General features: G+C 42.3%; 1 protein-coding gene across 1 annotated transcript in view; it reads right to left on the bottom strand.

Annotated features, from left to right (window-relative positions):
• LOC308056800 (uncharacterized protein) overlaps window positions 1–24,769 on the bottom strand; it is a gene marked incomplete at its 5' end in the record, with an annotated part of 51,609 nt that overhangs the window by 24,317 nt on the left and 2,523 nt on the right. Inside the window, one exon of the mRNA XM_080372640.1 lies at window positions 7,613–8,748. Within this exon, the coding sequence (XP_080228766.1) occupies window positions 7,689–8,748 (1,060 nt within the window). The 3' untranslated portion in view covers window positions 7,613–7,688. The remainder of the gene's footprint in view (window positions 1–7,612; window positions 8,749–24,769) is intronic.

Raw genomic sequence — 24,769 nt, 5'->3', positions numbered from 1 at the left:
TCTATGATTTTGTGATCCTATGTAGGCCAAGCAAGGAGTATTCTCCACTTAGCACTTGATGATATGAGAGGAACATGTTTAGCAGACAAAAACAACAGCAGTTACTTTTAAGGAGGCTATGGGAAATGTAGTGCGCAAAGAAGAGAAAAGGCCTTTCAACCTAATTATTGCTCAGCCCCTCAGCTGGGCGAGCAGGAAACAACAGGGGAATGCTGCACGTGAAAGAGTCCATCCCCATCACAGAGCTCAGCAGCAGGAACAGAAGCACTATAGCCAGGGGAAGGGAACTCTTGAACCTGATTAAAGCCGAACCAGTTGCTAAAAAGGATTTAGTGTTCTTCGTCCTTGCTCCAGGATATTAAACTAGTCTCTTAGGTGTATTAAAAGCAGACTGGCAACACCTGAATATTGGAAAAATATAAGGTAAGGTCATAGGTTGTGGGGTGGAAAAAGGTGAATTACATGAAGTTGTGGTTCTCCAGGTGGCTCCAGCATGGAGCACCCATGCAGCCCTGTTCTCAAGCACAGCTGGTCTGAGCAGGAGGTATAAAGTTGCACTGCCCTGAGAGCTGGAAGAGGCTCCAAAGGGGGAATAGTTACAGGAGGAAACATTAACATAGCTACAACATTGTTCTTAATACTCAGAAAAAGGTCTTTTAAATACCTGTGCAGGAATTTGTCAGGCAAAAATAAGAAATTTCCAGAATCTGAACTCTACTGCACTAGGCATGAGACACAGCTGTCTCTTCACACTGCCAATCCAAGTATCAGTGCAACCGTGCCCTACATTAAAGTCCAAAACACACCTGCTAGGCTTGATGGGGTTCTAAGACCATTATATTAGCTTTTATTGGAGGTAATTTTAAAATTAATTCATTTTTTACCAATTCCACCCTTTCCTCACTTTTGCATTTCATTCAGCTCAAGCTGTTTCCTAGATCAACCCTAGCACTGAAGTCGAACAGCCTTCCCATTGCTGTCAATGGGCACTACACCTGACTGATAGTCAAGCAGCCACCATAAGGAGGGAGGACAGCCCAGGCAAGGGTTGGTTTGGTAGCCCTTGGGCACATGGTGAGGTTCACATGCTGCAGAATAGCCCCTAGAAAGGCTGCCAGGACTCTGCAGGAGCACTGTGCAGCCCAAGTGGTGCTGAGCCTGGTGAGCTCAGGCTATGCAGGAAGACGAGGGAAGCAAGGAATGGGGTTTGCTGTCTCTCTGCCTCCCCAGCAGAGCTATATGGCAGCAGGGTCCACGCCCCATTTGAGACAAGCATTGGAATCAGACTACCTATGCAATCAAACATAGCTACAGTTTTATTTACCAAATGTCAAGGCGTTTTTCTGTGATGTGTATTGCTTCCTATTTTTTTCTAAGTGTAACTCCTGGATAACTCTTACCAAGTGTTCCTCCTACTGTTGCCATATAATTTCAGAAAAATATTCATTCACTTTAAATTCCCAAAATATAGGTAATCCACAGCATGTTTTTCTTTAAATATAGGCACAAATAGCTCTGCACATACTTACACAAATACAGCCCCAACAATTCCTTAACTGTACCTGAAGAATTTTGAACCCATAATAATTAATCTATCCCAGGCTTTGGACTAGCACTATGGTACATGTTGCAATACTAACCTCATCTCAGTAACATCCACAGCCACTTTCAAAGAAGTTGCACAAGTGTTTTGTATATGATGTTTTAATTTACAGGGGAGTTAAAAATGGAATATAGAATATCCTGGACAATTGCTGACTTTTCATGCATGTGTTGACTGAGTATCTTGCACTGGGAGAGCTAATAAGAAAATATTTGACTGTACAAGGCTTAGGGGCTTACTATTCTTCAAGAGCAAGAGATGATTAAGTGTGATCAATGTATCAGAATACTCTTTGCAGATCTACTTTATCTTTTATTCTGAGACTGCAGAAGAAGAAGGCGGCTGTTAGTGGCATGTTTTGGAAGATACTGTTTCAGAAGATCAGTTTTGGCCAAAACAGGAGTGCTTGACACATTACAACAACCCCTTAACCACTAAGCTGCTGACTTTTCTGTATATTTAGTTATTGATCCCTCAATCTTAACAAACTAGAACTCCTGTTGCAATACCAAAATTGCAACATAAGTACTGCTGAAGTACGTGCTACCAAGGCTGCTTTGTTCCACACTTAATTTTTATTAATTAAATTGATGCTTATGCAAGTTGTTGTCAGGTTGAAAATATTGGAAAATTATTTTTACCCAGGCCTACCTCCAGCAAAAAACTTAGGCATATGCGTAAATATAAGCATGTGAATAGTCTCACTGATTGCAATAAATGGGGTTGCTTTGTGAGCCTGAAGAACTTTGTGAACCTATTCTGTAGCTTGTCCCAGGTATAACACTGCAATGTGTCCTATACTGCTGACAGTATATTGCAAATAAAAAGTGAAGACTCTGCATGCAACAGGAAAAGGCTATCCTACTTCTGTGTCAGGTAGGCATGGCAGCTGCTATGTGATCCCTGACATTTCACTGTGCACTGGACAGAAACTTCAAACGCCCACGCACACACATCTGTATACTGTGTTCGTAGCACAGGACCCACATTTGCTTTCCTCCAGACAAGATCCAGAGGACAAGACTAGGACAGACTGAGAATGACTATGCCCTTCAAGATTTCCCTGCAGGCTGACTTGAGGCAGAATTACTTTACTTAGGAACAAGTTGTGTAATATATGCAGTATATTCCAGAAATCATTTGAAACAGCTCATTGACATTTCAAGACGGTTTTGGTGTTTAGAACTAGATACCTTCCCAAATTTTACTCCCATTACTGCAGTAAAGTGCAAAGGTCCCTCTCAGCATAAATATGCCTGCTGTGCAGACCTTCCACAAAAGCAAGGCACATCTGGAAGTGTAGCAAGAGAAGGACAAACAAGAATAGGAGCAAAGTAATATCATAGTATCAGAGAAAAACAGTGGTGGAAATGTGCTGATGAGGTCACACCGCGATGCTTTCCCTCCCTCTGTCCCAATGCTGTCCCAAATGCGTATACACTGTTCCTCACTGCTGTTTGTCTAACTTGTTCTGTAAAACCTCCAGTGATGAAGACACTACAGCCTCCCTAGGCAAATCATTCCAGTGCTGCACTGTCCTGGACAGGGAAGACAGACTGTTCCCCTGTTTTTTACAGCAGCCTTTTACGTATTTCAAGACTAGTTACACAGATTAGATTAGCCAAGAACCTTGATTCTGACTGAGCTCATGGTTGGTTTATGTTTCAGACAGTTATTGATTGCTGGCTCAGGTCCTGTTCATTTTCAAACACTTTCCTATCTTCTTTTAACTTGATGTGCTCCCTGAGTGTAGCCAAGGGTTCAGGACTCACACATTCAGCTCACCTAATTGCTCACACCCTCCTGTTCTCTCTAATATGCTCATTCAGGTGGGAGCAGCAGCACATGCAGAGCCTGCCAGATGTTGGTACAGAGGATCCACAGGCGTTCTCATCACCCATGGACCATCCAGAAGAAATACAGCTCAATTTCAGATGCCCATCCATGTACATTGATGCCTCTTCTTTTTTCCTAAGTAATCCCACTGCAATGGGAGTCCTGTGAAGCAGTCGTTCTCCCTCTCAAAAGCCTGCAGAAAATTTTGACCATCAGCTGGGCTGACACCAACATCTATATGAAGTTGCTTGGTGCCAGAGCACCAAGACATTGAGACAGGAATAGGGAAAGTTGGACCAGCTGGGAGCCCCAGCTGCAGCTCAGCTCTAGGGCTCAGCCTTTCATGTGCAGCTGCAGGATTTACTGTTGAAGACAAAAAGGGAAAAAATCTATTATCTTAAAACACCTTAGGAAACAGTTGGTTTGTGTGGCATTCAGTAAAATGTGGAGTACCCCAGAGTTATGAAACATTATTGTTAAGGTTAGGCACATTCAAGGCCCTGTGCATCTGAGGTATGACACAGGCAATCACTTAAGCAAATTATTCTTTTTCCCCCAGCGAAAAGAACAGGGAAAAGATAAAACAAAGAGTTAAAATAAAGCTGGGTAAGAATTCCAAATACACTGACATTTCATTACCTTCAAACATTCAAGTGAAGAACCCTACACAGCAGTCTCTGAAGGTGTTTTTAAGGTAGTTTAGGTATGTATTACATTTCAAAAACCTGCATTACAGAGGTTACAGACTTACAAAGTCTACCACTGCATGACATTTCCTAGCTAAACCTCTCCAGACTTTGCTGGAACAACCTTTCACTCTTCAGATTATTGTTCTTAACATCACCAAGACATTTCCAGTGAGGGCTGATAATCTTCAGATACATCACTGTCCAAAACCAGATCCTTGGGCAAAATACAATTAATAGGAAAATTTCTAGCAGTCTTATCAAGACTCATGTATTGAGTTTCAGGCCCCAGATGGGGAGTGTGCACCTGCCCTTGTGCAGGCACATGCCAAACCTCAGCTCAAACTCCACTGACACCTGTATCCTTCCACTAAGCAACGTACTCCACAGGCCACTCCCACTTCTGCTGTCTCCTGCCTTCCTCCTTTCCCAGGGCTCATACCCCACCTACCCCATCAGGAAATTTTCTCCTCTTCCTCAAAGGCTACATCAGTAGTGGGACCATTTATAGTATGCAGAAAGAAGCCCTCCCTGCTGTGGCCATGCCTTCCACCCATAACAAGGAATCACACCTTGAAGCTTCAGGACAGAGCCTGGCCACCACAATTCTTTCAAAAATTCATCAGCCAAACTAATCTTATCATATGGCTAAGCTTGGGAAAAAAATTAGAAGAGACCTCACGAGATGCATCCCTGACATGAAGAGTGTCCTTGCTTTCACATAACAAATCTCTCCTCCAAAGCGTGGTCTTGCCTACACTGGTAGGATTTTGATTCTATGTGGAAAAATATACCTTCCCCATCTTATTCTGGGGAACAGCAACAACATTTTCAGTTGGAAATTATCCAACAAGGAAGACAAACCCAGCAAGGCATCTGCTTTGGAAAAGTCATTCCTTTCCATCAGAAATTCTTCAGACCCTAAAATTTCAGTCAACATGGGGAACAAAGTTTCATGAAACGAGCATAGACAGACTCACATACAGAAGACACTAGATTGTAATGGCACTCATTACCTCAAATAAAAGGCAGAAGAGAAGCCTGTTATTTTGCAGAACCCTGACTCCAGCATTCAGAGGCTTTTTATATGTAACTATTAAACGTGCTGAAGATCTTCAAATGGTTTGAAGCTATTTGGATCATCAGTTTCCGAATTGCACTGCATATATGTTGGCCTGAGTGACCAGCCAGGCAGCATGATTTGCCAGAAAACAGCATACACAAACCAGGTAATTATTTGGTGTGATCCTTTAAGAATTTAGAATGTAGAAACAAATAGCAAGCTATTTCTTGCTCAGTTTCCACATTCCCCACCTGAGCAGCTCAAAGCCAACCAGAACTGGCACATCATTCACCATCCACTGCTGCTTTTGCCATCCGTTTTCTACCCCCCTCTCTCATGCATCCAGCAAGCTTTCAGCCAGTCCCCACTATGACACAGTCAGTCAGTTCTCTGACCTTTCCATGGTGACCAAGAAGCTACTGAGCAAAAATGGTGCCTTCCACAGTTTTCACTTATTACATAAATAGCGTATAGGATGATAATATTATAAAAGCAACTAAACACAAGGCATAAAGGCCTATGTTATGGAGACAGGTGAATGATCAGCATTTAGAAAACCTGAATTGTTGTATTTGGAAATAAAATATCTAAAAAACGCATGACAGGGATTAAAATGTTGTATGTGGTGGTTTTGGTCCTCTCTACAAAATATGTATGAGTATGCCTTCTACATGCAATTGTCCCATATTTATGTGCAGCAAAGAGAACACAGGAATAGAGAAACTCTTATTCCTGTGCACAAACTAGTCTGAAAAATAAGTAAAGTCATAAGTTGCTCTAAACTGAATATATAACCCATAAATTTATACAGCTGACTTGCTTAATGTATAAAATTGGCTTTTAATGTAGCTGTTAGCTGAAGTCAGTGGAATTTTGATGCATTCAGGAAGTTAAATATCCATTTCCTTGAAGTCCTGTACGTTTACCCAACAGTACAGCTATCTCCTCAAGTTCTTTTTAAAACCATGTATTCTTTATTTCTCTTTCTTACCAAATTATTTCCAATGCTGTGCATTGTGAAGTGCAGAAACCAAGGAAGACTTCCCATTCCCTCACATGCTGGAGCTGGTAGGACCTAAGATTTTCTAAAGGCAGTTCTTTGACTGGATGTGATACAGCTGTCTTTTTTGTTATGGTGATTTCTGACCATTAATGGAAGAAAGGAGAACTGTGAGCTGAATTCTTTGCAGTGAAGTTTGCACCAAGCATAGCTGTCCACATGCATGCAGAACAACTCCAGGCTTGGCCAATGTGCTTCTCTTTCTCCTGTATTGCTCTGTACAAGCGTGTTCTGGGATGTATGTTGTTTTGCTCTGTTACGTAAGACAAATGTTGCCTAGCCTGGTACAACCTTAGGTCAAGTTTGCTATACCAGCTGGTTTTCAATGCCAATGCTTGAATTAATACTTCTTTAAATACTGACTGAGGGACTAGTGCAGGAAAGAATATTTAACTCTATGGAGAAGCACATGATTATCATATGGGCACTACCAGCTCTGTTCATCTGTGCATAGAATAAGTTTATATAATGCAGCTAGCATTGACAAGGTAAGTTTTCAAAGGCAAACCCTTTAATCACTTCAGCACAGTGAACTAAAAATATGTCATAGTCATAGAATGGGTTGGGTTGGAAGCGATTTTAAAGATCATCTAGCTCCAACCCCCCAATCATGGTCAGAGACATCTTCCACTAGCCCAGGCTGCTCAAAGCCCCATCCAGCCTTATGGGGCATCCACAGCTTCTCTGGGCAATCTGTTCCAGTGCTTCACCACCCTCACAGTAAAGAACTTCTTCCTAATAGCTAATCTAACCCAAGTGAATAAATTGCAAGGCACTTCTAGAAACTTCCTGAAATCCGCTGATAAACCTAAAACATATAGATGAAGAACACTTGAATCTTGACACAAGTGAACATGTTTAATATTCATTACATACAATGACGTACCTCTTCCCAGAAAAGTCTGTAAGCCAGGCATGCATAAGACACAAGAAAGCATGAGTGGGGACAGAAAATACAAACCCTGAGAATGAGCTTTGATAATTCATATATACCTACGGTGCTATGTTGTTATGGAACAACCATGTCGTTGAAAAGCTTTAAGTTTCAGGAGTGCTGTGCCATGCCATCACCATCAGCTCCCAGGGAGAGCAGCGGTCTCAGGGAAGTGGGAGGTGGATAGCTGGGGCAGGCTGGCTACCCGGGTACCTACAGGAGCCTGGATTTCACATGTAGCTCATTGCCCTCTGCCTTCAGTTTGACCGTTAAGTACATTTTTAGTAGATGCACAAGAACATAGTAATTTATGTCTGCAGACCGTCTAGAAAAACAGAGCTACTTCGTAATTTAAAATGCTCTTTAAATTGAATTTATACCAGTAAGTCGCATTGATACGCAGGGACATTTGACTAGTACCAGTAATTACCTGGAGATCTGGTGGAGGAAGAGAAAGCAGTCCAGATCTTCTCTACTTTATGTTGGTTTACAATAGCAACAACCCATCAAAATGAAGGGCCCTGTAGTGGTGTAAATAACACGTAAGGCCGCGCAGCCACTACAGCCGCACAAAAACCCGTTGTTGCTCGGGTCTGCCATCGCGGGCAGGGCCAGGAGCAGCACAGCACACCGTCAGCAGAACTAGCACCCGCACTCTGCAGCAGCAGCGCAGCCTCCGACCCGCGCCCCAGCGCCGGGTGACGCCTTCCACGGCCACGCTGGGAGGCGCGACCCAGCGTGGGCCTCGCCGCCGCCGAAGGCCCCGCGCTCCCGGGAGCCGCACGCCGGGTCGGAGCCGCCTCCGGCCGGCCGGGCCCCTGCACACCGCCGCGCTGCGCACCGCCGCCTGCCCTGGCGGCCCCGGGGGCCAGGCCGCTGCCGCCTGCCGCGGGCCTTGTGCGGGCGGCCGCGAGAGCCGCCGTGGGCAGCGCGGAGGCAGGCGGCCGGCAGCCAGCCTGCTGCCCCGGCAGCGCGCCGGGGCGTTCCGGGCTGGCCTTGCCGGAAGCAGAGCCGGCGGGCCGAGGGGCGGCGGCGGCCCGGCCGGCGTTTATGCTCGGGGGCCGCCTGGCTTCTCCGAGAGGCGCGGCGCGGCCCGGCCGGGGCACCCACCGCCAGCCTTCGACGGGCGGGATGGGGCGAGGGGAGCCGGGCGGGCGGAGCCGGGAGGGCGGAGCGGGGCCGCGCAGTGAGGGGGCGTCCGCCGAGCCGGGGGGCTTAGGCCGCTTGGCTGCATGGGAAGGGCGGACTGGCAGGAGGAGAGAGCGGCCCCGGGCGGGGGGAAAGTCCCCGAACAGCTGAACTGCAAAAGCTTCACCCACCTGCAGCAGCCCAGCAGCAGGGAGGGAGAACGGGAGCGGGGAGGGAAAATTGTCAGCGGGGCTCAGCAGAGATGTGAAAGACCTGTGTCCAGTAAGCACCGCAAGCCTAGGGAGCAGGGAGAGACTCTGCCACCAATGAAAGGTACTGCAGAAGGTGGCATTAAGACAGAATTCAGTTGCTGATGCACGAGGGAGATTTGATGGTGAGGACAGGTCAGCTTTAAAGAAACCCGTCCCTGTAAGAGGTCTCACAAAGGAAATGATTCAGTATTATTAAAAAAAAATGGCAGGATGCATTTCCCAGCAGTGGAGCTGGAGGCAGTGGAAGCTGGGGAGGGGATTCCCGTGCTTCAGAGGCACCTGCACCATTTGGGAGTATCCTGGTGCTGCCAGCTGCAGTGGGGACCACAGGTGCCCTAACATACCTAGGAACCACATGGCAAAGCTGGAAGTGTAGGGACCATCAGATGCACGACATATGCTTTGACCAAAACAACAACAAGGTCGCACATGCCTCCTCCAGTCCTGCAAGATTGTTGACAAACTGAAAGCATTAAACTAGTCCTAACACATGTGATTTCCAAGCAAGTATTTTGTTAAGCAACATGCAATGACAGCACTTCAGAAGTGCAATTAGGACAGTACACACTTGCTTTCAGTTTTTCTAGTTTTCAGTTTCTCTTAATTTTATAACTACTTTCTGCTTTTTGAAGTATTGCTAAAATATACCACCATTCAACCTTACAGAGTTGCCTGCTTATAGGATGTGTGTTTCTGTGGTTGTGTGCACTTCATAGTAACACAGAGCTATTGGCATGCACTCGGGTACATACCCTGTGCCCACAAAACTGCCCTGTTCTGTTCCCTCTGCAGAGGGGCAGGGTGCCTGTGCAGCCAGCGCAGACTCCAGCATCTCCCAGTAGGGCATAAGGAATTGGAAGGCAAGAATCCATCCGGAAACAAATGTGGAAATGCTTCCCAGTGCCCAAGCAAGAGCATTTGAGTGTGCACTGGGCATCTCTCCATGACTCTCAAGGGATCGTGCCACTGGAATAGTGACTATACTTCAAACGGTGGACAATGCTAGGCTTAGACAGGCATTCATTTACTGTATAATAGAGTGAAAAGCTGTCATAAAGGTATACATATTCTTAGCGCGGTTGCTCTAACTGATAAGAATAACGATCCATTCCTCTGAACAGGCAAAACAGCAAACCATCAAAAGAGGAAATCCAGTCAAATTCTTCATGGAGACATGTTTTTCCCCCCCAGCCCTTTACATGCCCCACTGAGTGAGGACAAAAATTTTGAAAACAATGATGACAAAAAAATGTCAAGTCCAATGTCTGGTTTTGTTTAGTAAATACTTACTGAGCTATTTCAGATATTTAGAAGAAGACTTTTGTTTTCCTTTTTAGCAGACAACTTGCAGAACCTACTAGTATAAATGTACTCATCAGTAATTTAATACACCAGTGGACAGTCAATGTAGTTTCAATCTAAAGGTAAGCACAGAACTGTTGCAGTTATCTTAGTAAAATCTATGTATCTATACTAGGTTTCTTCTTAACCCGAAGAAATGGAACTGGCACTGTACTGGGTCTGGAGCTCAGCCCCATAGCAGCCCTCATAGTGCTGCGTTTGTATTGGTAGCTAGAAAGGTGCTGATAACACACCAGTGTTCGGCTACTGCTGGGCAGTGCTGGCACAGCGTCAAGGCTCTCTCCAGCCTTAACCCCTGCCCCCCAGCAGGCTGGAGATGGGCAAGATCTTGGAAGGAGACGTAGCCAGGACAGCTGACCCAAAGTGGCCAAAGGGACATTCCATACCATATGACATCTGCTCAGATATAAAAGCCAAGAGAAAGGAGGAGGAAGGTGAGGACATTTGTTATTTATGACGTTGGTCTTCCAGAGAAACTGCTATGTATACGGAAGCCCTGCTTTCCAGCAAGTGACCAGATATTGCCTGCTGATGGGAAGTAGAGAATAACATCTTTTGTTTTCCTTCACTTCTGTGCACGCAACTTTTGCTGTTGCTTCATTAAACTGCCCTTATCTTAACCTACAAGGTTTTTTCCATCTTATTTTCTCCCCACCCTGTTCTGCTAAGGAGGTAAGTGACAGAGCGGCTTGGTGGGCACCTGGTGTCCAGCCAAACTCAACCCACCACAGGTGCTCCCAGAAAAGATGAACCATGTTTAATTTACTCAAAACAGCATTCCAAGATTTCTATTCTGACTGCCAGCCCAAAATACTGCATTTCTGATGATACACTGTGGGCTCCATAGTTCAAGTTGCTACAAAATACTGCCAGGGAGTATCACTACTTGTACCAAGCACACTCTGATAGCAGAGTTGATAGTTTCAGACAATTATGATGTCGTGTGCCTCTGAAGGGCTTTATCAGAGATACCCTCTGAGACACCAAGCAACAGAAACTGCAGCAAAGGACTTATTTTCCTTTGCATATTCTGGACTCGTTTTGTCACAAAAGGAGAAATAATATTGGCTTGCGCAGACATAGATAGACTCTGAACTGTCCTCCCAAGACAATTTTATCTCCTGAACTTATATCAGTCCTAACTCAGAATTACAGTGGATGGAATAATTTATTATAATTAGCATATTTTTTTTTCCCAAGGCTGTAGTTACCGAGTTTCTGATCTTTTTTGTATTAATTCTTTTTTCTGAACTCTTCTGGAGCAAAGACATGAGTCTACATAAATAATTCATGGCAAACAGCACTTGCCACATATGCAGTGGCTTCCCTGTTGTATAATCTATATTCTTAATACAAAAGTTGTTGATATTCAGTGGACAAAAGCCATAATATTGTTTTCATGTCCCAGTGAATATAAATCTAAAGAGGTTGTTTCAGCTCTTGTGCACAGGCACAACATGGCTAAAATAAGACTGGGTTCAGACTCATGGAAAGAATACATGTTTATATATCCAAAACATGTTACATGTGAATATTCTCAAATTTTTTTAGAATGCATTCTTCCTGTTAGCACTGCTGCCGGCGAATGTGTTTTTAGAATATTCACAATGATATTACATAAAAGGAAAGCAAACACAGACAAGTCAGGTCTATTTTTATGTGGTCAAGTATTCATGGAAGTTTTCTGCTCTGTTAATGAAGACCCCTTTATTATGTTTTGAGAGGATTTTCTAGATCTACATATACTGTTTCTACCAAGTCATGCTGTGTGCACCTGTAATATAGCAGTATGAAAGAAGCAGAAGAAAAAGACATGTTTATTTACACTTTTGGTGTAACTTGGGCAGCTGTCCAAGGTAAGGTACCATTCATCTACAGAGTAGCTTTGTACAACTAGTAAATATTTACTGGTGACAAATTATGACAAACTTAATGCATATTTTGATAAATGGTTAGATTTTCTAATCGAATAATATGATGCAAAATTATTCTAAACAGCAGCAGGACTCAGGACAGTTCTATGCAGGGAAGAATTGAAGCTGGAGATGATGTAAATTACTAAAAAGTTGCAAAAGTGGCTGGTTTTAGAAGACTGGCAGTGGGGAAGATCTGGAGGAGAATGACAATGCTGCAGTTCCTTAAGGATCTTGGCACACTCATTTGAAACTTTCAATAATGGTCATTTACAAAAATTAGGACAGGAGGAAACCTGATGACTACATAAATTGATGCAATGAGGTATGCTGTGACGATGGCAGAGCCAGAGGGCATTGCCAAGGCAGGAGTGAACAAGGATATCATTACAGAAAGAACTCTGAGAAACTAAAAATTACAAAAGCAGGAGAAAATTCAGTAGCTGAAAATGGGAAGTCGTGCACAGGGCATCAATGACAGCGTTCTACCTGAAGGTAAAGAATGCAAAAGGGAAGTGTGGCCTTGATTGCTGGCCATGGAGCCAGGCAGGGGGGTGCCTCAGCAGCAGGGCCTGAGACAGGGTCTCAAGAGGACAGGGGACGGTGGTACACAGGGATGTCTGCACGTCTATGCTCTTCACTCCTCTGGGGCTCACTTGCTGCTGGTTTTATTTTACCAGGAGAGGCTTTTTACTAGAGCTGCTTCACTCTTCAAGAATGCTTTCATGCTTTGTAAGCACTCCTGCACTCAACAGAAAAAAATATGGGGAAAACAAGTTGACTTCTCCTTTGCCACATATTTGAATTTCTCTGAAACGTGAGGATAGGATTCTGAAAATCTGCAATCAGGACACAGGCAAAATGTTGGACATTTTTTGGAAAGAGTGCCATGTGGCATATCCTTCTCTCTTGGAATGTCACTGAGCCAGCAGAGCTGTCAGCTGGCTAACACAGGACAAATTAAAATGCATTATAACCCGAAAAGGTGACATCATGCACTAATCCTATCTCCATAGTGTTTTTTTTTGAGATGATAGCGCACACACTCCCAAGTTGTCGCAAAAAGCTCAGGTTGCAGGAGTAATGCAGGAATCAGACAGCTCACAGCACGTTTGTCCCTCAGAGGCAGAAGAGCGAGAAATAGATATAATTGAGGACTGTAAGTGGTTACAAGAAGCAGGTAGTTGCTAGCAGTCTTTGCATGCTGGCAGGGCTGAGAGGTAAGCATTTATACCTCCAGTCAGTAATTACACACAGTTCTTGCTCTCTTGCCACGAAGAAACTGAGCCACAGCCACCTCAGGTCTCACCACATAAACTAAACTGTATTTTTGAAAAGGTTTGCAGAGCAGTGATTAGCAAAGATACTTCTCTAAACTGCCTTACATTCTACCTTACCTCTAGCTACCTGTAGAGGATGGTGCTACCTATATCTTTGAGTTTGGGCTCTTAGTCTCACAAGACCCTGAAGTGTTGTGCTGTTCATACAACACAATCTACATAGCTTAGCCCTCCACACTTGTAAATGCTATTACAGGGAATTTTTTTTCAGGCACACCTCACACAAATGTCGGTTTTCCTGTCAGCATTGTACATACAGCTACCATTTACAAACCACGTTAGGCATCAGCCACAGAACACCACATAGGATATAATTTTAGGAAGATTTTTGAACTCTTGCCCTAAAAGAGCTGATGAATCTGTCAAGAGTTTTACAGAAAGCAGTACTAAACCAAAATTTTCTCTGAGCTTTTAAAAAGCCATCCATGTTAGGGAATTCTGTTACTGGTTTCTCTAACTTGGCTTACTAAAAGCTCCTTGGTAAACCTACTTTTCCTCTTCATTCTCCAGTTCTCAGTTACCTTTTTTTTTTTTGGCCCCAAACATATTGTCTTTGACTATATGTCATCTAATAAAGAAAAACATGTTTTGCAAGCTTGCATCAATATTGATGCTCAGTGAAATGCTTTTCTGACTCTGGGATGCAACTGCCATGGGGAAAGAGGAGAAGAAAGCATCTGCCTGCACTGTTTTATCAAAAACTAGAACAAAAGCTAACACGAAAATTTCAAAAATCATTCTGAACTGCTTTTCTTAGACAAGCTTCAGCAATTTCTGCAGTTCCTATCACCACAGCATTCACAAAAATCACTCCACAGGGATTCAGCTTTGCAAACAGATAAAAGAAACTGAACTAGGTCACATTTAGCAGCTCACCACCTTGCCCGTGTCACTTTATATTTAGTCACTTAAGTCCCACATCTGACTTCTCCCAACTGCAAGAGTTTATTTACATAAAACAAACAAACAGTATCTCCATCAGTGGTACACATGAGGCTATGCCACTCATAAATGACTGAGATGGAGAAGTTGATGTGTTTGCTTGAGAATAAGCATCACATTAATTAAAGATGCTCTCAGGGGAACAAAATATAAGCCACAGCAACTGAACTGAGCAGCCTCTGCCCCTGTTGCTCAGGACTCTCTGGGGCAAAGCCAAATGAAATATAATTAATATGCCTGGGAACCCATAAACAAATAAAAGGGGCAGGATGGGAAGTGGGATTTTCATGTTCTTTACATGTAAGTTTATCTGAGTTGATAGCTAATAAATACTTTTGGGAGTGCTTATCTGTTGAAAATTATTTCCGTTCTGGAGCAATGTTTCTCTAGTGACAAGTTGTGCCATGCAAGAAGCAGAGGGGACTTTTTTTCTTAAAAGCTGTGATGCCAAAAATATACTACCACAGACATTTTTTAAGCTAAATCCGGGAAAGTTTATTGACTAAAGATGAATGTGTCTGAAATGGAGATGTCCTTTCTACTGAAGTCTTCCCAATGGTCCTTATAGCATCTGTCAGTGCTGGGATCATGGGGAGATATTAAGTAGCACAGTACAACACTCTGTGTACATATTATAAGGACTACTGCACAGCATTCAGATTTACAATCCAGTAAAATATTCATGAAGACTAATCCACAGCTGAACTGGAGCCTGATCAAGCCAAACTATAACTTTATTTCTTATGCCCATCACACTGCACAGCAGCAAAGCTAGAAATAAGTAACTGATAATTTAGAGTAGCTTCCTGTTTAAAAGTAATTTAGCCCAGGAAATACTGTCCTTCCAGCCAGGTGAATAGGAAGCATCTTGATTCACTGGTGTAAGACAGCAATCTCCCTAATTTCCACTCTCCAGTTCCTTTCTCAAACCCCACTGTTCTCCAAGCTCTTCAAGAAAGATATGCTACAAATTCAGTATCTACAGCAAATGTGATGGGGAGCCTGAATCTGTAAGGAATTAGGTCTGTAAATCCCATTCAGTAAAACTATACCCTTGAACCCACAAAGAGGCCCTGCAGAGGGAGGGAGAGTATTAAATATGTACAGTTCTGCACATATCTTTTCAAGCACAACCAGGCAGAAAAAGAGAGGTGAGTTTGCTTTTCCTATCTGGTCTCTCACTTTATGTTTCTAAACCCTGACACTAGCTCTTTCAACAACATAAAAACTAGTGGGTAAAAAAGTAGCTGATGTACAGGTGAAAAAGCACCCTGGTGTGCAGGCACTTGCCTTTAAATTATAACATTTAGAGAGCAGACTGGTAATTAATATTATTGTCATGTTACCAACATTTTACTTAACTGAATGTAAGGAAAATAATAGTGTGTCCTGTATGGACTGAAAGCAATCGGATCAATTAAATAATCTGCCTAGCAGAAGACTTGATTTTGCAATCCAAAATTCAAAACCAAAACATATTGAAGCTGAATGACAAGCATTGGTGGTGGGAGAGGGAAGAAACATGGGAATAAAAGACAGCTGAGTGCATTGCCCATTTGTAGGGTACAGGAGTTGTTTAAAGTATTCCTTTGAAGTATGAGATCCTGTGTTGGTTGGCTTAAAAGGCCTTCACACCACAACTGAAGCATTAAATAATTTTATCTTTCAGTGTTACTTATTCCAAGTTTAATGAAACTTCATTCAGCTGTGGTATGGCTTAACTCCCCTGTGTCTCAGCTCAGTAGTATGACAAAAATACCATTGTATCAGCACCAAACAGAAGACAGTGGAGCAGCATCAACATTTCAGAGCAAAGGAATAAGGGTGTCTAGTTTGCTGTATTTAACCTGAGAAGTACCAGGACTGGTCCTGCATCTACTAAGACCTGCATAATACTGATTTAGTGTCAGGGATATGAGTAAAACAAGCTGGTGGAGGACCAAGTACCACTATGGGAACCTAACTATGTTGCATGTTTGGATTGCAGAACCGAAAGCACAAACATGTTCTGGCAGCTGTGAGTACAGGATGAGATTGCTAGCATGCATATGCTAGACACCTCCACAAGCACTGCCCAAAGCTCCCAAGTGGATAGACAATATTAAATTTTCTTCCCCAAGGCTGAGGGCAAAGTAAATTTTCTTTATAGTAGCAAAATGTAGATTAGCCAGAGCAGCAGAGTTGCTGATTCTGGAAAGAAGGAAATAGGTTTCAGGGAGTTTTAAAGACCATGGGTGGAAGAAGTCAGTAATGCTTTAAGGACTGAAGATGGGGACATAGTGATCAGTGCAGGTTTGGGGGCTTGGAGAAGAGAGGACATTCAAATAGAGTAAGGAACTGGAGAAGATCAGTGGAATGTGAAGGGACTGGGAGTTAATCCCCTCTGTCAGTGCTGTTTTATGAGCTGCCCCTTTCTTCAGTCTCATCTGCCCCCAGCCCAGCCCTAGCTGCTCCCTCTAGGCCCACAGAAATATTGTTTTAGCCTGTGCCATCCCTGCTGCCAGTACCTCTGACACAGGTCCCTCTGCAGAAGCTCCTGTTCAGCCACCATAGGCCACTGCTACATGAATGCCTCAGGAGGGTGATATGAGATGCTAAGCATGAAGCCCTTAAACACCGACAGTCAAACACTCCTTATGAAGACAATTCTTTACTTGTGCATACTGTCATATGTGGAGCAATGGAGCAGACCCAGTTTGTCCGACAACTGACACCAGTGTCTGCACAATTTCTTCTGTGTCTCAAAATGCAGTGGGGAAGTCAAGGTTTATCTGGGCTAAGCATAACCTATCAAAGCTCAGACAAGCAGAGTTTGGAGAATAATAGAAAGAAAGCAGAGTTAAAGAAAACACTTGGCCAGCATTTTTACCAGTAGCCTGAGTGATGCAGAGAGACTGCACAGAGGAAACAGTGAACTCCCCACTCTGTTCAGCACACACACACAACAGGGACCAGCAGGAGCACACAGAGATCAGTAAAGAAAGATGGCTAAAGAAACCCTCTGAGTATGCTGAATATGCCCTGCATGCAGAAACAGGGTACTTCATTGCATGAGGCATTTATTTTCTGCTACATAACCTAAATCAGCTATGGTCTCACCATTCACTGGGATGGCACTGAGGGGATGAGAGCCTGGCAAGATACTTCAGCAGGTAGTACCACTCTGTGTTGCAGTACTATGTCCAGTGTCAGGTCCCACTAACAGGACAGCTACTACTAGAAGAGTATTTCTGCTTCAGCAAATTCTTCCTGAAGGGTAAGGTCTTTAAGATTCACCCATCAAGTCTTTGTCTTTACATGTAGATCTGTGCAAGACTGAGGAGCAATATTAGAAAATAAGGGGAAATGTTATGTATCTGTACCTTTCTTTTTAAACCTAAACAATGGTTCTTTTCATGCACACACAAAGTGTTCAAGTATGTTTAAAGAACAAAAAGGAAATTGGAATATTATGTGTGAAAGCAAAGAAAACACAAGAAAAATTCTTTAACAAAAACCAACATTTTCACAAGTTACCAATGACAAATAGCCAATTTACATCTATAGTATCTGTGCATAAAGAGGTGAAACAGTAGCAAAGGCAGAATAAATAACAAAAAATTGCAGGGGAATGAAACCCACTTTTCTTCGCTCAAGCAGCTTGCCAAGGCCAGTCACACATTTTGTATTCCGGAAGACATCCTCAGCTTTTCAAAGCAGCAGTTTTTCCTGAGAAAATGTCTGAAACAATTATTTTTTTATCATAAGCTAAAACTTACGGCTGGATGCCTTGGTCGGAGGACAAGAGCAGCATCCTTCATGGTACAGAGCATGATGCCGGTATAAGATCTTATTGTGTATGGGGCGACACAATATGCCTGAAAGTTGAAGGGCTATTTCAGAAGTACAGGTTATCTCCTATGTACTTTCCCAATAGGAACATGAAGAGGAATAGTTTTGTGATTATCAAAATTTAATTTGTATCTTGCAGACTCTTACACCTACTTTCCTACTAAGTTCCACAGAAAACTATTTAGCTTTAAATTGTGATGTATTGTTCAAAGAAAGGGTATCATGTGTTCTTTCCTTTGACCTTAATATCTTCAGTAGAACACAGAATAGTTACTTCATCAAAAATTTGCTTCTCATGAAATTGAACTAATAAATCAATTATTTGTAAGCGTACACCACAATCTCCTTGCAATGAGTAATCCAAATGTCATCTATTTTGTAGTACCAGGCTACCTTATTTGCCATTTAATCAAGTGCACTGAAAGGGAGTGAGACCATACTTTTAAGTAACAATTAATGGTAGTGTGTTGTCTTTCTATTCTGATAATATTTTCCTGTAATGTACATAACCTGTACTTGTAAATGGTGTAGAGAGAAAAATCTGTATTTCTCATAACACAAATTTTTCTGTTTCTGGCCCTTTGGGGAACACAAGGTGGTCATTCTCTCATCCAAGAGTAGCTACCTCAGTACTCATGAAGAATTTTTAAAGGCAGCTTAAGAAAGACTGGGCCAGTCCTTTAATTTGCTTCATTACTCTATTTCATTTGCTTTTCTGATAAATACTACAATTTTCCTAGAGTTACTGCGTGCACCAATTTCCTGGTCACCTATGCTTTCTTCCGGCTTTTTGTCTCACTGAGTGTACAGCAAAACTAGCACTTACTAGAGTAATATATATATATATATATATATATATATATATATATATATATATAATTGAACATGTTGTTTTCAGTGGTCGTTAGGCACCTAAATATCTTTGGAAATTTAAACTAATAACTGAGTCTGACACAAATCTTTGTGCCTATGCTGCACAATGCCAGTGGTGCAGAGATCTCCATTGCCACACTGACAAAAACAGACTGTGCATGCATAGCTGTGCAGGCTTGCCAGCGTAGGTTCCAGATGCAAAGAAGCTGCGCTTAGGAGATATGGTGCCCAAGTCAACGGGTTCTGCATACAGTGCTGTGTGGACACAGCTGCCCTTCTTCTAGATCTGAACTAGCTCTGTACAACTACAAGACCTTTTTCATCCTGTCAGTGGCTCTAGTATCATGAAAGGAATCAGACCTGCATGTATAACCAGTGGCAGGGACTGTGCTTTTCCCATGTTAATACCCGGATGCCAACAAGGAGGAATATATGTCTGTAGAGATTAAATTTTGATCCTGAAAACCTAGCCTCTACTGTTCCCCAATGCTGGGCATGTTTATCTGACTCAAAATTCCCCAAGCACCCAGTGGATCTGAGGAGAAAAACTGCTCTGAGCAGCTCTTTGTCTATCTCCTGTTCAACTCCAATGAAGAACCAAACCCGCAAGCAGCCATCCTTTATGGTTTCCAGGTAAGCCTTAAACATGTCTTCCATATATCCCCCAAACTGGACACCTCACATAAGGGAATGAGATTTTACAGAAAAATAGAGATGAAGTGATTCTGATCTTCTAATTAATGGTCCAATATTTAGATTACTCGCCAAACTCCATTTTGCTCTCAGTTTGCCAACCCCATTAATCTTGTGTTCTTGCTGCAGAAGGGTGTTATTTCAGCAGGAAGGATCTCTCCAAACAGAAATGTCCCATCGAGTCATAGTTTGAACACTGTGCTGTCTGGACATCAGTGTGGTTTTGAAATGCTTTGGTTGGGGAGAGAAAGTGAACTCAGGTCTCCCACTTCCAGACCAAATGTTTTTGGTTTATTGAGTAATGCTTTTCCACTTTGTTCTACAAAGAAACAGTTGATTAAAATCATGGGTAATGGTGATTACCCATAGGAGGAGGCTCAGGCCTGTGAATCCCAAGATGACAAATATGAACCGGCTTCAGGGACCTTGAATCTACCCCCTTCATCAGGTTTAGAAAATCCTTAATGAGCTTGCTGGACTTTGAGAACCCCTTTCTGAGGTATCCAGCTCTGACCATGAGTGACCTACTTCAGAACCAAGCTTCTTCACTGTTTTTTCTTTCAAACTCTCAGTAGCCCTGTACCACACTTTGGATATTCAGTAAAGAAGAAAACCAAAGCATCTGTTAATTTAAGGGTGCAAGTGTGCCACAGCAGGTGAGGCCAGAGCTGATCACAGACAGCATCTGGTCTGTGACAACAGTCAGAAGAAGATGCCTGTAAGGAAAGAAAGCAAAGTGGGTATGGGGCTTCCCCAACATATTCTCCCAGCCCCCAGCACTGTGTGCCTTGGGCATTTATTGAAATAGAGCTGTTTTCTATATACTTAGTAACCTTTGGTGGATTGCCCTTGCATGAGCCTGTCCATTGCCACTTCAGTAAGGATGCCTTATAATATAAACCAAAGTACTGTATGGCTAGTGAACTACATTCACATGTTTTAAAGAGTCCAGAGAGCCCTGCTTTTCAAGTCTGGAGTGATGATGTGCTCATTTCAAGGCACAACAGTACACTCTCCTAACTCTGTGCCAAACAAAATCTATGAAATCTGAGCTAAACTTCTCATACATTCATTATACTTTTTGCATAAAATGTTTAAGCCATGGAAGTCTGTCACAAATGCAATAAAATTCAGACACTGTTTCACAAAGCCCAAAAATAGGAGCTCTTCTGTTGCTGTCTTCATCTGAAAGTTGTTTATTTGTAAAGCCATTTCTTGCCTTTGGTATCATATTTGCTGCCTTTAGTCTGCAGTAGTCTAGGGGATTAGCTACAGATAAAACATGTAAGACCTAGACCAGAAGTATTATGATTAGCTTGACGTGTTGGTCCGTATTCCCTGACAAAAGCTATCATCTTTGATGTTCTCTTGGATTTTGCTAAACTTCCTTCTTTCACATTAGAACTCAAGTAAAAGTGAGCTGAAAGTTTCCATCCTTTCAGAGTTGACTATGCGTATGCCATTACATTAATAAGATTTATAAAAATAAGCACAGGTCTTAAACCAGAATTAATTTGTAAATTCACTCTGATGTATAGTGTGGGCAAAAATTCTACAATTTAAACAAATACTGTAGTCTCTGACATTGTCACTGTAGATGGGGTATTTGTTTAAGACAGATGTTACTATCTTTGACTCTGTTCTGGAACAAACCTTCACACTGAACACCCAGACATTACCCCTGTTTGTAAAACATCACTGGGGGTGCCAAAGTAAAGAAGAATGAATCTTAAAAATTAGCTTGACTTGCTCTGGCAAAATATGTATTAAATCCTCCAAATCAAATCATAGTAACTTACATGTACTGAGGATTTTTTTTCCCAGCAAAATTAAACCTTAGAATTCCACAGTGTTTTAAATGATACTTTCTTAGCAAACCAGCAGCATAACACAATAGCATCGTTCATATGTGTCTGGTACATTTAGCTTAAGCCTTATATACAATTGCCTTACAAAATTACCTGGTGCTCTTTGGTATTTTGGTGTTTTGCTTTAGTAGAGAACCAATGCAGCTGTTCCTTCAGTCTCAAAATTTGTCGTTCTTTTTCTTTTTTAAACTTTGCTGACTGTAAGCCTTGTAAGCAACACAAAACAGTCCAGACATTCAGACCAAGGTTTTAAGAAACAAGTGCCTGAACATTAGGCCTACATTTTCAGCTGCATGTTGGGCCTCACTTTTAAAATGTCCAGGAGCAAAGACATTTGTGGGCATTTTTCTTTATGACAGCAAAATAAACCTAGGAAATTGACAGCTACAGTGAAAATACATTGTTTTCTTCCTCAAAGAATAAAACCCACAATTTTTTTCCTTCTAAAACATGAAAAGGTTTGAAGGATTATTATAGAAAAATAGTAGCTATACTTTAAAAACATCATCTACACTATCCAGTAAGGACTTGAATATATTGTTGGTTTATTTAGATTAATACATGTATCAACTTCAAGCAGATCTGTAGCAGAAGCCATGAAGTCATCCAACAACATCCATTAATTTGGCTAGCAGAGTCAGGGTGTAGGCAAAGGAATGACCTGCTATCACGTGAGTTTGTCACTTCAGCTACTACAGAAAACCTTCCTGGTGCTTGCCCTAGCATATGCATGCATGCTGGGGATGCCTAGTGATGCTATTCATGCTTGCCTAGCTGCACTAACCTTGGGACAGTTAGGGATACTGTGACACATTTGCAATCCCACTGCTAGCACAGCAGTTGTTCTCACAAGTAGAAGGGGAACACTTCTGACACACCTTTCCCAAAACCTGTGCTTTTTTCACCCTGGAGTGACAAGCCTCAAGTACTGATTTTCCATTTTGCTCCGAACTAGCAGGCACAAATTACTTTGCAAATTTATCTGAAATCCTGGTTGACCAGATGCACAAGGCTTCCCTGGTTATCAGCCACAATCCTCTTTTTGTGACTCATTTTGTTCATATGCTACATGGCTTGCACATTGCAAGATATGTAGGCAGTGTTTTACTACAGCATGTATTTTGGCACACAGATGCTTCTAAAACAATCACTGTTGTTGGCAGCCAGAAGCTTCCCTCCTTCCCTGATGTGGTGGCCAAAGTGAACAAAGCCCTACATTAGACTCAAAGGACCTCTTGGAGAACAGATGTCCCACGCGGGGCTATCCTGGCTGCCCATAAAAGGCACCTCTTGGCCTGGCGTTTGCCCCCTGCATGGAGGAGCACAACATGTTTGGGTGCTTTCCAAACACACAGAAAGTGAGTTAATGCTGCTATTATCCCAACAGATGGGCATAACTCCGAGCTGATCAGAGGCTATGTTTGGACATAGTTGCCAGTAGTAGTATGCCTAACTGGGTGACTGAAAAAGGTCTGTCAGTTTTGAGCTTTCATGCTTCTAGTTAAAGACATGCCCTGCTGCTAATCTTGCTTTTTCCAAACTAGATTAGATTTAAGACATTCAAATGCCTTTCCCATGGCTTCACAAAAGCATTCCTTATCTCAGGCCTAAAACATCAGGCACAACAGTGACAGGACAATGTGTGATCACAGCCCCTGAGCCATCTTTTTGTTCTTTTCTCCCCACGTAAGCTCAGCTGGATATATAGCTGGGATAAGCCTCACTCTTCCCTAGTGACAGGAATTGCAGGCCAGTTAGGCCCATTCTCATGTGCATGTGCAAGGCAGCATGGGCTTCTTGTTGGCTATCAAATGCCAAGGATGTGCCACATCTCCACAGCTGACTAGAAGGTGGGAATTAGCAACAGCATGACAGCAAAACGATAAACCCACTTATGACTATTTGACTGCTTTGGTGCTGCACAATGGAATAATAAGATGCTTGTGATTCAAACTTCTGCATCGTCTAGTTGGCCACCTGCTTTGCTTGAGGTCTCATTCTGCAGCTGTAATGCTGCTATGTGTCAATCTCTGACTCCCCACATCCGTGGCTGGCCCAAGTGGTCATTTGTGCCAGCCTCGGTGCTAATGGCTTGAAAAGGTTGTAGCTCCCAGCAGAAAGAAAACTGATGGCACTTGACTGTACATAGAGCTGTGTGACATAATCTTCCATTTCCCTCTTCGGGGTTTTGTCCATTACTGTTATTATTATGCATCATTGGGTTTTACCTTTGATCTTTTACCAGCAGTAGCTGTCCTTAGAGATGATTCATTAATGAAAATTCCTTTGAAGTAAATGTCACTCTTGTTCCTAGTGCATGATAAAAAAGCATTGACTCAGTCACAGAAGCCCCAGCCTACCCAATGACTCGATCCCAAATGACAAATCTAGGAGTCTGTCATCTTCCAGTTGCTTCCAGCTGTTTACTCCTGAATGGCTATTTTCCCTGAAATGTTTGTCAACTTTTCTATGAAAGTCATCTCCTTTTTAGCAGTGTCCTTCTTCAATTTGAAGATTTGAAATTCTTTGGAAGATATTATAACACAAAATTAAAAGCACATATATAATTGGAAACATCTCATTGCCATTAGACTTTTTTTTGCACAAAACTCTAGGCTGGTCACATTCACTGCAAATAAAATTGCCGCTCAAATGTTTCATGCATTAAACTGATTTGAAACAATCCTTCTTTACTTTAATCAGTTTGTCTGTAAATTTACATTAACTGTGTGTACATTAGGTAATTTTGCTGCTTTCAACATACAACAGTTGTATTTCAAATTCATTCCAACTAGCACAAACCATTAAGTACTTTCTGAATAAAATCAGCAAAAGATTAATCTAGTAATTCTCTCTAGCACAAGCAGCCAAGAAAAGCAATAAGAATCTCATTTCTGGGTATAAAAAAATACATACTTTTTTCACTTACATGTGTTCACTACTGTCTTGATCTTTTTGTAACATCCCATTAAATTAGTCAGTGGGGAAAATAAACACAGCCGTGACTAAAACCTGGATTTTGTTTTGTGAGGACAGGTCATAAAAGGAGTCATTAAAAGACTAAAGGAAAGTATACACAGGATTTGAGATAAAAACTTATAGAAACTGATAGCAAATTGGAAGTTAAAATTTCCAGGTACAAAAATTACGGTGTTAAAGTTGCTGGTAAAGAAAATGATTCCCAAACACTCCTAGTCACAACAAAATAAATGTCAAGGTGTTTTTTTATTTAAGGAAAAAATAAAACCACATAAAACCAAGCAAACAGCTGTGTCCCTTTCAAAAAACTAGGGCCTGGTTTTTGCATGATTTAGGGCATGCTCTGCATTATAAATGTCAGGTGCGCTGTCTGTGCCTGTGCCTCA

This window comes from Falco punctatus (assembly GCF_963210335.1).
Source record: "Falco punctatus genome assembly, chromosome: Z".
Taxonomy (NCBI): Eukaryota; Metazoa; Chordata; class Aves; order Falconiformes; family Falconidae; genus Falco; species Falco punctatus.
The sequence above is the reverse complement of the archived record's forward strand: the minus strand, read 5'-3'. Positions and strand labels throughout refer to the sequence as shown.